Source organism: Raphanus sativus, chromosome 9, assembly GCF_000801105.2.
Source record: "Raphanus sativus cultivar WK10039 chromosome 9, ASM80110v3, whole genome shotgun sequence".
Taxonomy (NCBI): Eukaryota; Viridiplantae; Streptophyta; class Magnoliopsida; order Brassicales; family Brassicaceae; genus Raphanus; species Raphanus sativus.
Window position 1 is genome coordinate 25,870,863 of NC_079519.1, and position 15,467 is coordinate 25,886,329.

General features: G+C 35.2%; 2 protein-coding genes and 1 long non-coding RNA gene across 4 annotated transcripts; all 3 read left to right on the plus strand.

Moving 5' to 3' along the window:
• Positions 1–174: 174 nt before the first annotated feature.
• LOC108826769 (uncharacterized) lies at positions 175–2,791 on the plus strand. 2 transcript variants are annotated; one of them, XR_008938380.1, is made up of 5 exons: positions 175–832; positions 1,010–1,121; positions 1,196–1,290; positions 2,009–2,096; positions 2,230–2,791. It is a non-coding gene; the product is annotated as an uncharacterized LOC108826769 (long non-coding RNA). The 2 variants fall into 2 exon arrangements; XR_008938379.1 differs by having other exon boundaries at positions 178–832; positions 1,018–1,121.
• Positions 2,792–6,263: 3,472 nt separating this feature from the next.
• Positions 6,264–9,047, plus strand: LOC108828201 (G-type lectin S-receptor-like serine/threonine-protein kinase At2g19130). The gene has a single exon (XM_018601805.2). It carries the CDS (start codon positions 6,431–6,433, stop codon positions 8,888–8,890), a length of 2,460 nt encoding a protein of 819 aa, XP_018457307.2. The 5' UTR covers positions 6,264–6,430; the 3' UTR covers positions 8,891–9,047.
• Positions 9,048–10,137: 1,090 nt separating this feature from the next.
• On the plus strand, positions 10,138–11,858 carry LOC108824217 (G-type lectin S-receptor-like serine/threonine-protein kinase At2g19130). The gene has a single exon (XM_056993681.1). It carries the CDS (start codon positions 10,284–10,286, stop codon positions 11,646–11,648), a length of 1,365 nt encoding a protein of 454 aa, XP_056849661.1. The 5' UTR covers positions 10,138–10,283; the 3' UTR covers positions 11,649–11,858.
• The last annotated feature ends 3,609 nt before the right edge of the window (positions 11,859–15,467 follow it).

Consider the following 15,467-nt stretch of genomic DNA (forward strand, 5'->3'; position numbering starts at 1 on the left):
ATAAGAAGCCTTGTGAAAGTGTCCACGTAAGACATTTAAATCATCCAATCAGATGGTTTAGTTTTGCCACATCAGATGACTTCAATATTTAGGCTTAGGTGTGGGCTTTTATGAATTCTAAAAAAGAGGCAACGTGACGACGGAAGTCACGAGGATCTATTCCTCTACCTTTTCGTCTTCTCTGACTGAGTTTTGATCGATCTACTTCTACACAATCAAAACTCCTCTTTAATTTGATCAATCAAACACTATTAAAAGGAGAATAAGAAGCCTTGTGAAAGTGTCCACGTAAGACATTTAAATCATCCAATCAGATGGTTTAGTTTTGCCACATCAGATGACTTCAATATTTAGGCTTAGGTGTGGGCTTCTTATGAATTCTAAAAAAGAGGCAACGTGACGACGGAAGTCACGAGGATCTATTCCTCTACCTTTTCGTCTTCTCCGACTGAGTTTTGATCGATCTACTTCTACACAATCAAAACTCCTCTTTAATTTGATCAATCAATTTCTTCTTTATGATTTCGTTTCATCTCCCTTTTCTCCCCTTCTTTATATATTGATCCTCTTTCTGTGTACAAATCAAAACCCTAGAACTGATATAACCTCAATCCATGGCGATGAAATCAAATGGGAAGTCCCCTGAATCTCAACATATGAATCTTCTAAATGAAATACAAAATCTCTAGCCAAGTCTCCGGCGGCTCTATTTTTCAACACCATCACACCAGGCCTCTCCGACACGGAGTTACGCATCAGTTTAATCCACTTCTGGGTGTTAAGAAACAGGGGGCTACGTGTTGGCTTAGAACTGCTGCTCTGCAACAAGCAGGTATGATCTTTTACTGATTAACATATAACCCTATACTGTTTTCACAAGTCACGGAAATTGTTTGTAGGTGATATCTGTTCATCTTCGTGTTTGTCTCATAATTCATATGGCTTGCATTTCATTTAAAATAAACAATAAAAATCAATTATTGATTCTCAAATCGCTGTGTCTAACAAGGGCTTCAGTTCTGAAGCACTCAATTGGAAAATACTTAGCTGGCAGATTCTTTGATTGATATTTACACAATCGGCATCAAAAGCTTTCTTTGTCTCTGAAACACATTGTACAAGTAAGCTTTTCTTTTTTGGATTTTAATATTTTTTGTTGCTGTGCATTTTCACCTTAGTTATTTTTTCTTAGCAGTTACAAGATCGATGCTCTACTGAATGAGAGGGATGGAAGACTTCTAATGATGGTTCTACTTTGCGGAAATAGGAACGAGCTTCCCATGAATAAAGGTAAACCATAAGAGAAACTCCAACCAAAACCCATTGTGTCAACAGAGAATAGCAATTTTAATTTTTTCAACTCAGTTTTCCATTTGTTAGGCATTTGTTCTTTGTCGAGACTGTTAATCATTAGCTCTAGAACTTTTTTTTTTTGGAATTCAGAGTTGTATATTCTTATGTCCTGCAAATTCCAGTTGTTTATTATATTCCTGTAAAAAAATTGAGACTGATAGATTGTTTTGAACAAAAGCTTCGCAAATAAAGTTTCAAGCTTCATCCCTTTTCTCTCCTTAATACTATCGATATGGCTTTTTCTCCAAATTAGTAAAATTAAGGTAAGTGGTCATGGCAGCGGTTGATGCATCTTTTTCTGTTTTATTATGGCTTTGTTTAGACTTCATGATGATTTGTTTTTGGACTTGAGGAAAGAACCAAGTTATGTTATGTATCGAAGCATACATAGAACATTTTCACTCAAAGCTTGGTTTGTTCTGTCACAATCTTCATGTCCCATTTCTTCGTTGAACAACTCTTCTATTTAAGTCATATGGATCTCGCGTCTCTATCTACTTTGAGGGTAATAGAGTGATATGTTAGATTGACTTTGAATTCCGTCCTCTAGAATGAAGTTACCTTATACAGTGATATTTTTGTCTTCTTTTCATTTTTGATCTCTGTTTCTTTTTCTGTGAATCGACTTGATATAAATTTTCCTTTACACATGTAGATTGGTTTTCTGACTGGTGCTTGAAGATATAGCTCTGGTGTATTGAATTCTCTTTATACAAGATTTACTCTCTTAAGGATGATAGCAGGTAAGATTGATTTTTTAGATTTCAAATATTCTTAGTTGTTGAGTCTTTTAACTGTTTTTTTTTTTGCTTTGTAGCTTTAAAACCGTTTCTATGGTCGTTGCATTTTTAAGATCAAGGTTTTTTCATTTTTCAGACAATGATCATGCGGTTGGAAACTCGGTAGAGAGTCGCAAAGATGAGTCTAAGCCTCAAAACTGTTCTGAATAGAAGTGGGAAGATGAAAAGCTTAGGTCTCGAAAAATAGGAAGAACAATAACAATGTGTGTGAGTTGTTCTATGATACAAGAACCAGTGAGGACTTGGCAAAATAAAATGATGGAAACCATTCTTGTGGAGATTCTGATGAGACTGGAAAGAAGTTTCAGTTTTATAACATCAAGGCTAATAGTTCTCCTGAGATAGTTTTCTGGTGTTTATAATGGACAAGTATGTTACGGCATATGTAACTTGCATAGTTTGTTACAAGGAGAACACTTATCATGTTGTGAAGGACATATGTGTTGATGAAGGTGTGACAGTCCAGGAGAAGTTCATATTCGTTAAGAATGATTCTGTGTTTGTGCCTTTTTGGGATTTGTAATATAAAGTTTAACATATTCTTTGATTGTTTTTATTTATTTAATTCTGTAATCTATGTATGTTTATCAATGTTTTCGATGTTGCTATTTTCATAAAAACTGAGAAGGAAATGTTTGATGAGATATGAGTTATGGGCTTTGATTCAATACAAGACCAACACAAAAGTCTCTGTGAATATTGATATGCGTTTTGGTTCATATTGATTTCAATATTATTAATGGTTATTTACATTTAAGTTTCTTTTTTTCATTTTAGTTACAGGTCGGCTCTTATGATTTTTTTTAAATAAATTATTTGATATGAGGTGGTATTTAACTAAAGTTAAACAAAACTTCCAACAAATAATTTGTTATTAAATAGATTTAAATATTTTAAATATCATGAGAAAATATTTCAACAGATAATTTTGTTATTAAATAGAGTTCACCAAAAGCTATAATAATTAACAAAACATAATCAGTAAAACACTAAGATTAATTGAAATTAATTCGCTCAAAAAATAATTATGCACTGAAACAAATATATATTCTAAACATCATTTGCTGTTAAATTAGAAAATACTAATTATTGTTTTTGATATTATCAAAACTATTAATATATATTTAAACATTAGGTTTAGTTATTTTATTAAGCTCTATTAAATTTTTATTGATTTAGTTTGGAGGTGGTTTATTTTGTTATCATGAAAAAACTAATTAGTGTAAAAATATTTAAACTTGAAAATTCTTGAAATAAATAATTTTTTATTAATTTAAAATTTAGATTTTCTTTTATTATGTCAAAGTAAAAAGAAAAAGAAAGAAATATATATCATTACATCTTTTTGAATCACTTTTGTTACTTTTTATTCTGTACACAAAATAAGGAATGTTACTGTTATTTTAAATTCAAACCAAAAATGTTTATTGAAAAAACAATATGATCTCAGAACTCTGTTTATTATTTATTAGTTTATAGCATTGTTTTTTGTTTAGAATAATTAATCTAACTACGACAAAAAAATAAATATAATGCTGTGTAAATTTTAAAAAACTTTCATATGAAATAATTTTAAGTATACTTTTCCGGCCGTAGGCCGGACCAACCGCTAGTATTGTTAAAAAATAAATAATACTCCACTAATGTTAAAATTAAACAAAATAAATAAAGAGAAGAAAAAAAGATAAATGGGAAAAGCTACGACGAATAATAAGACGGTACACGGATTACGACTTCCCCCATTTTGTTTTTCACCTTTACTTTTTATATTTATTACCGGTATTACCACTACAGATGAAAGAGGCTTTTACAGATGAAAGAGGCTTTTTTCATAGGACCTTTTTCATACGAGTATTATAGGCCAAAGCATGGGTATTTTCGTAACTTCCGTAGTATATGGAGTGGGAAAATACGTTGTAAGAATTTAGAAAAAGAAAGGACCGGCCTGTAAAGTAAAAGGCAGGATTGGGACCCACATGATCAAAAGATATCATGAAATGTAGGGATGGTAATCAAGGACCTGGACCGCAGGTCTGGCCCGTAAAGACTTGCTACGGGACGGGATTGAGCTTCCATTTGATAATCCCACAAAATTGCGGACCTCGCGGGACGGATTCAAAGCGGGATGGACTCAAAGCGGGACGGGCCGAAAGCGGGATGGGTTAAACCGCGGGATTTTGAAGACCCGCAATCCTAAGTCGCAATCCTAAGGATTAGACATTATGGAACTTCGTTGATGGTGGTTTCAGGGTCGATGATGCTTTCGGTCTCCCAAGCGCCTCTGATCTGCACCGGTGGAGCTTCTTCAAGCCATCATAAATAATAATAAAAACATTTGATTTGTATAAGCTTAATGTATTGATCTTGTAAGAGTATGCTCGATCATGTGCAAGCTGAAACTCAATTTTTATCTATGTTTGTTTGTGCATGTAGAAACAAGCAATGTAATATTCGATGTCCCGCGGGACGGTCTGCGAAAGCCTACATATTTCGCTGTACGGGATTGGGCAGCTATTTTGAGGACCGCATCCCGCGCGGGACATGCCCGCTGTGTACCGCCAGAAGCCGAACCCACAGCGGTTCAGGACGGGATGGGACGGGAGAGCCCAATTGCCATCCCTAATGAAATGCCTCGATACTTGAGATTTCTCTTCCTCCTGCCCCTGATTATTTCGTTTAATCACGAAAACACCATTTGGTTTAGAAGTAATAGTTTAGTAGTCCTACAATCTTTCTCGATTGGGTTCACGTTTAAATAAGGCCCGACCCTGACCTAAAGTCCAACAAGCAAAGGTTTTACGAGCCACAAAATATATGGTGCCAATTTGTGAACAATTTTTATATAGTACAATGGTTAGAGATGACTGCCAATTTCTGCAGAAACAGAGTTCGAACCCAGCCTGTGACCACATAGTGCAATACTTTTTTCTCTGTTTTAGAGCATCTCCAATGTAAAATTCCATATTTTCCTTCAAAATAGAGTAAAAGTTATTATAGAGTAAAAATACTCAAATCCCACTCTATTTCTTACTGCATAATGAAGTAGTGAACAAAAAAAAAAATAGATTACTCCATTTATAGAGTAAATTTCATTATGGAGTAAGAAATAGAGTGGGGTTGGGGTATTCTTTGCTGCATAATCACTTTTACTCCATTTTAGAGGAGAAAATGAAATGGGGTTGGAAATGCCCTTAGGCATGAAAAAATGTTGGGCCGGCACTGGTTTAGATCAATATCTTACTTGCCCGGTAGACTTCATTGTCATGAAATATACTTAGCCCATATCACATAGTGTGTTGTTTTTGTTCGAAGCCATTGCGATTCGGTCTCAAATCTATTTTATTGGGACTATGCAAAATCCATTTTCCTGAAGCATTCAAGCATTCATGAGTGGTGTAAGTTCAGACATGAATATGGATCTCCAATCATGGCCCATATCAATCTTTTTGTTTAATATATAATTATATTAAAAGAATTACATCCAAATTCTAAAAACAATATCTAAATTAATATCTTTTTATTTTTAAAATATTATTTCTAAATCTATCAATCTATGAAAAATAGTTAATCCAAAGTTAAGTTTATAAATACAAAAAAAACTTAAAAATAAAAGATTTAAATTTTTTTCTTTCAAAATCTAAATATCTGAACCCGAACTAAAAATACCCAGACCCAAATCGAAAAACAAAAATACTCAAACTCAAACATGTTCTATAACCGTATAGTGAAATATCCGAAAATATGAAATACCAAATCCCAATCCGGGTATCCGAACATCCACCCCCTATCTACACCTACAACTCATTTTTTTCAAATTACTCGACTTGCAGCGCAGCTGTTCAAACGGTACAGGATCTGATCTGCGGCTTTTGATTAAAACTTCCATGTCCACTAGCCAGATGATCATCTGCTCATAAAACAGGTGGGGTCATCTGACTTCAATCATAGTACGATTTAGGTGTTTGTTCGGTTTTAATGCAACTTATAAATATCGGTCGCATTTATATTCACAACAGCAACAAAGAGGACGACTAATAAAATTTCATTTTGACGAGGTCAAGCAAATATTCACTGTAACTTATTTGACTTTTCTCATCAAACAACCAATCAACCACACAAAAATCAAATCTTTTCTCTCTTTTCTTTCTGAAATTTTCTAATTCGCCATTGACAACTGAACACGACCGTAAAGTCATAAAGATTTGTCTCTTTTAAAAAAAAGCACAGACTCTTCATATGATCTCTCTTCATCTCTCTCTTTCCTCCAAGCTTTTCTCATGGTTTCTTTCTTCTCCACCCTCTCTTTCTTCTTCGTCTTCCTTCTCTGCATCCATGTCTCTGCCGCCGCAGATACGATCTCCGCTAACTTCACACTCTCCGGAGACCAGACACTTGTCTCCTCCAACGGAACTTTCAAAATGGGTTTCTTCAAACCTGGCAATTCCACAAACTTCTACATAGGTATGTGGTACCAACAACTCTCTATTCAAACAATCGTATGGGTAGCTAACCGTGACAAACCAGTCTCCGACAAGAACACATCACTTCTCACAATCTCCGACGACGGTAACTTAGTCTTACTCGACAATAACAACTTAGTCTGGTCCACCGGTCTCAACTCCTCCTCCTCCTCCTCTGCTCTCGAGGCAGTCTTGCAAGACGACGGCAATCTCGTCCTCAGAGACGACTCGGGCTCTCTCCTATGGCAAAGCTTCGATCACCCGGGCGACACGTGGCTCCCCGGTGTCAAAATCAGGTACGACAAACGAACCAAGAAGAGTCAACGACTCACGTCGTGGAAGAACACCGAAGACCCGTCGCCTGGTCTGTTCTCCCTCGAGCTAGACGTGTCCACAGCTTACAAGATCCTCTGGAACGGGTCGACCCAGTACTGGTCGAGCGGTCCTTGGAACCCTCAGAGCAAGATCTTCGACTCGGTGCCGGAGATGAGACTCAACTACATCTACAACTTCAGCTTCGTCACCAGCGACACGGAGTCGTACTTCACTTACTCCCTCTATAACCACGCGAACGTCTCGAGATTCGCCATGGACGTTTCGGGACAGATCAAGCAGTTCACTTGGCTGAACAACAACAACCAGTGGAACCTCTTCTGGTCTCAGCCTCGGCAACAGTGCCAAGTGTATGCTTACTGCGGCTCCTTCGGGATTTGCAACGACAAGTCTCAGCCTTTTTGCCAGTGCCCTCATGGTTTTAGCCCCGTGTCGCGAAAAGACTGGGACTTGAAGGATTACTCCGCGGGCTGCGTCAGAAACACCGAGCTGCGATGCTCTAGTCGTGGAGAGATCAACGAGTTTCTTCCTCTTACCAACGTGAAGTTACCTGACAACAACAACTCAGAGGAACTAGTATCAACGAGGTGCAGATCAGCTTGTCTAGGGGACTGTTCTTGTATGGCTTATGCACAAAGCTCGAACCGATGTTTGATGTGGAGTAAAGATGTGTTGAATCTTCAGCAACTAGAGGAAGATAACAGCGAGGGGAGTACGTTTTATCTTAGACTCTCTGCTTCCGACATGCCTAGTGGTTCTCCTTCTGGTAAGGGTAACAAAGTGATGATAATCGGCGCGGTTCTAGGGTCGTTAGGGGTGATCGCTCTTGTTACGTTGGCTGTCGTATTAATCTTGAGGAACCTTAGGATGAAGAGAATGAGAGGTGAGAAGAGTGATGGTACGTTGGCTGCGTTTAGCTATAGAGAGTTACAGAACGCGACTAAGAACTTCTCGGAGAAGCTAGGAGGAGGAGGTTTCGGGTCCGTGTTCAAAGGAGTTTTACAAGATTCTAGCGTCGTTGCTGTGAAGAGGCTCGAGGGTATTAGCCAAGGAGAGAAGCAGTTTCGGACCGAAGTCGTGACGATAGGAACGATCCAACATGTGAACCTAGTGAGGCTTCGCGGGTTTTGCTCCGAAGGAAACAAGAAAGTGCTTGTGTATGATTACATGGCTAACGGTTCTTTGGATTCTCATCTTTTCATCAGCCAAAAGGCCGTCCTCGGGTGGAAACAGCGGTACCAGATCGCGTTAGGGACGGCTAGAGGGTTGGCTTACTTGCATGATGAGTGTAGAGACTGCATCATTCATTGCGACATCAAACCCGAAAATATCTTGTTAGATTCGCAGTTCGGTGCCAAAGTTGCTGATTTCGGTTTAGCGAAGCTCGTGGGCCGAGATTTCAGCAGGGTTTTGACGACGATGAGAGGCACTAGAGGCTATCTTGCACCGGAATGGATCTCCGGAGTGGCGATTACAGCGAAAGCCGATGTTTACAGCTACGGGATGATGCTGTTCGAGATTGTTTCGGGGAGGAGAAACACTGAGCAGGCGGAGAACGAGAAGGTCAGATTCTTTCCTAGTGTGGCCGCTACCGTGGTCACCAAAGATGAAGACATCCGCTCGCTGCTTGACCCGAGACTAGAAGGGGAGTCCGTGGATATAGAGGAGCTGACTAGAGCTTGTAAAGTGGCGTGTTGGTGCATACAGGACGAGGAGAGTCATAGACCAGCGATGAGTCAAGTTGTACAGATTCTTGAAGGTGTTTTGGAAGTGAATACGCCGCCGTTTCCGAGATCGATCCAGGCTTTAGTTGAAAACGATGGATCTGTTGTCTTCTTCACTGAGTCGTCATCTTCATCAAGCCATAATTCTTCACAGAAACAGAGCCATTCTTCTTCTTCCTCTTCTTCCAAGAAAACGACCAATAATAACTCTTCGGCTTAGTTTAGTATTGTAAACGGGTTGTGTTATGAATTGTGTAATATTTAGTATATGTTTAATAAGTTGTGAGAGGAATCACTTAATTTTCCTTCATTGTATAATTATTTATTTGTTACAGATTTATGTAAACTTTCATTTCTTAAACCTCATCTTTCTGATTCTCAGAGCACACTAGCTAAGTAATAATCACGCAATGTACAGAGCATTATATCGTCATCATTTCTATTAGAACCGTTACATTTATTGTTAAGATAGATGAGCTTCCGACCTAAAATCAAATGGTGATAAATAGAATGGTTCATCTATTTTATATATTAAGAATGATTCCAACATCCAATATGGAATTTATAATACGTCATCTCAAAATGATGACTATTTGATCGTCAACTCGGAATGTTCTGAAAAAAAAATATCGATTGATCATTTTTAAGTCAGATCAATATAGATTGGGTTGGACTGCGTAGATCAGACTGTGATATCAGGTTAAGTAAGATGTGGTTCCAACCAAAACTAATTAGTGATAAGTAGAATAGTCTATCTATCTTATATATTAAAAAGGGAAATTATTTTTTATAACATCCGATGTGAGATATTTGTCCCTAATATTCACGATTTTATATAATAACTTGGGGACGGTTAACATCGTAAAGCTTTTGTTTGGTATTAAAACTTTGATTTGTGTTTGTTTTGGAGTTAAATAATTGGATTTCAATCTCCCACAAGTAAGGTCAGCTTTATTGGAATTATATGAATCATGTGATAATGGTGTTGAAACCTTAATCATGTTTTGATAATTTTGAATTCTTTCTTGGTATAATTAATTTGTATGAGATTTTGTTTACTATTAGGTCAGTGAGTAAGAACTTATTATCTAAATCTATGTCCATTGATAATGCTTCAAAACAATTAGGTGTAGTTCTGTTCTTGAGAAATATAGAAAAAGGGTTATTGGGTTCTTATTTGACTTGAGAAAATTAAATGCATTAGATGAAATGAAAGTAGCTCCAACAACATTATACTGATTTTTACAGAGCACACTCTGATTTTAGGAAGTTGTCTTGAAACAACACACTTGTCTACTCTTCTTCCCTTCTGTGTCTTGTGTTTTCGTTCACATATTGTTGTAATAGTCCCACGAGAAAATTCACAGTAGGTCCCATCATATTTTTGTAACTTGTTTGACTTTTCTACACTAAACAACCTCACAGAAAACAAATCTCTTTTCTCTCTCTGTTCTTTCTGATTATTATTTTTCTTACTATTCTCCATTGACAAACCAAACCTTACGACTAGTCAAGGAGCACGACCCTAGACAGTAGACTAATGACGATGTGTAGCTTTATAAGAAATGCACACTCTTCATATGATCTCCCTCCCCCACCTCTAAGCTTTTCTCATGGTTTCGATCTTATGCGTCCTCTTTTCCTTCTTCTTCCTCTGCCTCCATGTCTCTTCCGCCGATACGATCTCAGCTGACTTCTCTCTGTCTGGAGACCAGACAATCTTCTCCTCCGGCGGAACTTTCAAACTGGGCTTCTTCCAACCTGGCAATTCTACAAACTTCTACATAGGTATGTGGTACCAGCAACTTTCTCAACAAACAATCGTATGGGTAGCTAACCGCTACAAACCAGTCTCGGACAAGAACGCATCAGTTCTCAGAATTTCCGACGGTAACTTAGTCTTACTCGACGGTAACAACTTAGTTTGGTCCACCGGTCTCAACTCCACCTCTGCTCACGAAGCCGTGTTGCTTGATGACGGCAATCTCGTTCTCAGAGACGACTCAGGCTCTGTTCTATGGCAAAGCTTCGATCATCTGAGTGACACGTGGCTTCCTGGAGCCAAAATCAGGTACGACAAACGAACCAAGAAGAGTCAACGTCTCACGTCGTGGAAGAACAGTGAAGACCCATCACCAGGTTTGTTCTCTGTCGAGCTAGACGAGTCAACAGCTTACAAGATCCTCTGGAACGGGTCGACCCAGTACTGGTCGAGTGGTCCTTGGAACCCTCAGAGCAAGATCTTCGATTCAGTCCCAGAGATGAGACTCAACTACATCTTCAACTACAGCTTTTTCTCCAACGCAACAGAGTCATACTTCACTTACTCCATGTATAACTCTAGGAACATCTCACGACTCGTCATGGACGTTTCGGGACAGATTAGGCAGACCACTTGGTTAAACAACAACAATCAGTGGAATTTGTTTTGGTCTCAGCCTCGACAACAATGCCAAGTCTACGCATACTGTGGCTCCTTTGGGATTTGCAATGACCAGTCTCTGCCTTTTTGCCAATGCCCTCAAGGGTTTAGGCCCAAGTCGCAAAAAGACTGGGACATGAAAGATTACTCTGCTGGCTGCGTTAGAAAGACTGAGCTACAATGCTCTCCTGGAGTCATTAACCAGTTTCTGCCTCTTACCAACGTGAAACTACCTGACAACTTAGAGGTATGGGGGATAACGAGTTTTAGTATGTGCGGGTCGACTTGTCTAGGGAACTGTTCTTGTACGGCTTATGCACATGATGAAAGCTCGAATCGATGCTTGATGTGGACTAAAGATGTCTTGAATCTTCGACAACTCGAAGAAGATTACAGTGAGGGGAATACACTTTATCTTAGACTCTCTGCTTCCGACATGCCTACTAGTTCTTCTTCAGGTAAGAGTTGTAACAAAGCGATGATATTTGGCGCGGTTCTATGCTCGTTATGGTACTACTACCGCTGGTTTTTTCAAGAGCTATGGCACATTGCCTAGACCATTAATAGACTTATTAAAGAAGGATATGATCCATTGGTTGGAGAAAGCACAAGAAGCATTTGATCGCTTGAAAGTCACAGTGTGTTATTACCCCAGTCTTGGCTTTACCGGAGCCAAGCGCTTTGTGGTTCAGGTTGATGCTTCTGGTTTTGGAGTTGGAGTTGTAATAATCTATCTATACTATTATTTATGAAGTAATTTTGCTGATTTGTCATATTCTCCTTAATTTTAGGTAATTTTGCTTATTTGTCATGTTTTTATTAGGTTTTAGCAAAATCATTGATTTATTATTCATTTTTAGAAAAATCACTGATTTATTAATTTTAAAATACCCTTAATAAATCTTATAAATATTAAAAACGAATTTAGTTTTAATAATATTAAATTATATGTTATATTAAAATTTATTTAATTTTCCTTATTTTTCATATTTTTTTAGGTTTTCGACTTTTACCTAGGTTATTGATTTATTATTAGTTTTTAACTGATTCACTAATTTTTTTATTAAAAAATACCTATAATGAATTTTATATATACTTAAAAACAAATTTTATTTTAACATATAAAATTATATGTTATATTAAATATTAAATAATTGATTCTAAAATAATAAAAGAAAATTATCAAAAAATTAAAATAAGATAATTCTTATATATATTGTGTTGCTATCTGAAAACAATTTTTTATTATAAAGGTTAAAAATTAAGATGCAAAAATATTATAATTAAATTTTAGTCAAGAAAATACATGTATATAAAGATAATTTCTAAACTATTTCTAAGATATGAGTGTTTTAAAATATAACACAATAATAAGTATATATTTTTATAAAAAATATTTGACATACATAAATACTTTGATGTTCGATTTAATCATTTGAAAATACAAAATAACTTATTATGCTGGTTTTTAAATTAATAAGACATATATTAATAAGTATTGATAAGAAGATTATGTCCGCATGGGTGGTAAAACACATTCTTAACTAAAATAAATCAAAATTTTATTTGTAGTTGCCGAACATTAAATTATTTTTTGATCTTGAAAATCACAAAACATTATCACAACAATGTACAAAACCAAAATATTAAATCTTATACAAATAATCTATAAAAGAAATAGGAAACTTAGTAAAAATATAAAGAAACATAAAACAAAAATAAAATATTGAATAATATAAAATAATTTAAGTATAATCTAAACAAATAAAAATGTATGTTCTATAAGTTATTGGTTTTTTTTGTCTCTCATAGTTTCTTAAATATAATTTGTTAATAATATATATAAGCTTATTAGTCATGGTTATTTTTGTTGATGTTTTTTTAGCCGTGATTGTTTCTAATATTTTATTGCTGGTGAGATCTTTTTAATTTACAACTACAATAAGTGTTTAATTTCAAATTCAAGTTTCCTAATCATAAATTGGTTGTTAGTAGTGATAAATTTTGTATCCATTTTATACACTTATAAATGCAAAGATGAAAAAAAAGTAGAATTTAATGCATAATGGTCAATACAAATACTGAAATTAAATAATTTACTCAAAATTTGTATCAAATTTAATAATTTACATTTAAACTACAAAATAACACTAAAATTAAATTAATCCGCATAAGGTGCGGGTAATCATCTAGTGCGACTGATTACTTCAGCCATATTTTAACATCACGAGAACAATTTAGACAAAATTATAGTTGTGTTGGAATATTTATAAGTTATTTGATGTAAGCTTAATACATTGACTAGATTTTGATCCGCGCTTAAAAAACGTGGGTTTATTTTCGAAACTAAATAAAAAATTTCTATGAAGTCATATAAGATAGGGGAAATTTCACATATACACTTTTCTTGGTACCACAATTCAACTATACCACTAATCATATGACATTTTCAAAAATACCACATTCATTAATAGGTAAAAGACTAAATTAGCCTTACCTTATTTTCTCTAACCATCGTCTTCTCTCTCATGAGTATCCGTCGACGACGAGATCGAGCGTTTTATTTCTCACAATTAGCTCCTCGCGTAATCATCCGGCGATGAAATCGTCTCTCTCTCCCGTAGCCAGCAACTCAATCACGTCTGTTCGGGAGAATTGAGATTCAAAGCCTCAAACATGTCAGCTCCTCTACAAGATTCCCAGTCTGTATATTTCTAATTGTGTATTTTTAATTGTTTGTTTCAAGTAATTTTTTTTTATTTTGGTCTTTATGTTATAAGCAAAATCAAAGAAAGTTGGTTTACACTTGTATTTGAACAGATCGATCTAAGAGAAAGAGTTTCTATAATGAACATTGAGTTTTTGAAAAATTATAACCCTTTATAAATCTGAGTTTCTAGTAATTTTTGGATTTTATTCCTTTTGTTCTCCAAAATCAAAGAAGGTTGATATAGGCTTGTCATTTGAATAGTTCTGGTTAAAAGAAAGTTTTTTTCCAATGGTGGACACTGCATTTTTAGAAATTATAACCCCTTATAAATCAAGGTCATATGTATTGGTATGTATATGTTTGTGTATACTCTTCTTTGTATAAAGCTTTGTAAATTTGAAGTGCTTATGGATATGTCGCTTTACTTGTATGTTTCGGTAGGTGCTGTGTAAGAATACTATAGTATAGTGATGTCTTAAATTACTAATAAATAAAAGAATCTTTGGTTGTATGCATATAGTTTTGGTTTATCAATAGATACCATTGTCAGGTTCTTGAAACTTAAAAGCTTACTTTTCTTTTGTTCCTTGGTTGATTTGTTATGATGACGAAGAACCTGCCTGTTGCGCTCATCACATATGTCAAACCTGAAAAGCTATGAGATGTAATGTCAGGATATGGATGGTAAGACTTTCTTCTATCTGCATCAATCCAGTTAATCAACGATCAAAATGTTGTAAGCTTTTCACACTTGCATTTCTTTTTTGTTAATGGTTTCTTTGCTACAGGTTCTTTGTGCTTCAAATGACGACCACTCAGTGGTGGAACCATTGCCACCACCTGCTGGAGCTAAACCAGGAGAGTTTGTTTCATTTTCAGGGCATATAATATAATGTAAATTGGTTTAACACCAAACCCCTTTTGATTACTTTGGGTACATGCTTTGTAACATCACTTACTTAAGAACCCTTGTCTTAATATTTATATAGAGTCGAAGGAAAGCCAGAAGAACCCTTACTTTCTAAATGTTTATAACTAATTTATAAACCTTTATAAAATGATTTATAAATGATTATAACTGAATTCTAAACTCTAATAAATGATTTATAAATATTTATGAACTCTTATACATGATTTAGAAGTCTTTAAAATATTAATATAACCTTATAAAAATAACTTATAAACTTATAAAAATATTAATATAACAAAAATGTGAACTCTCAATTAGGTACTCTCTAATGTCAGAAAGTCAAATACTACAAATCTAACCTCTGATCTCACAACAAGAATATCTTGAAACTGCTTTGTAGCTTCCATAAGTTTTGTTTTTAAGTCATCACAAAATGTTTAAAATGTTTATAATGGTTTATAAGAATATATAAAGGGTTTAAAAAATCACTTACAGGTGTTTATAAATATTTTAAACAGAATTTATAAGGGTTTATAAAGTTTATAAAGGGTTTATATAAGTTTATATAAGATTTGTAAGGATTTATAAAATATTTTAATAGGTTTTGAAGAGTTTATATAGGGTTTATAAAAAAATTATAAAGGTTTCTAAAACCGTATAAATATTTATATAACTATTTATAAGGGTTTATAAAACCATTCATGAACCATTTATAGAGCTTATAAAACCTTGTATCAACCATCTATAAAGTTTAT

Excerpts from the sequence above, each read along its gene's own strand:
- LOC108828201 (XM_018601805.2), top strand. The coding sequence starts at position 6,431 with ATGGTTTCTTTCTTCTCCACCCTCTCTTTCTTCTTCGTCTTCCTTCTC.
- LOC108824217 (XM_056993681.1), top strand. The coding sequence starts at position 10,284 with ATGGTTTCGATCTTATGCGTCCTCTTTTCCTTCTTCTTCCTCTGCCTC.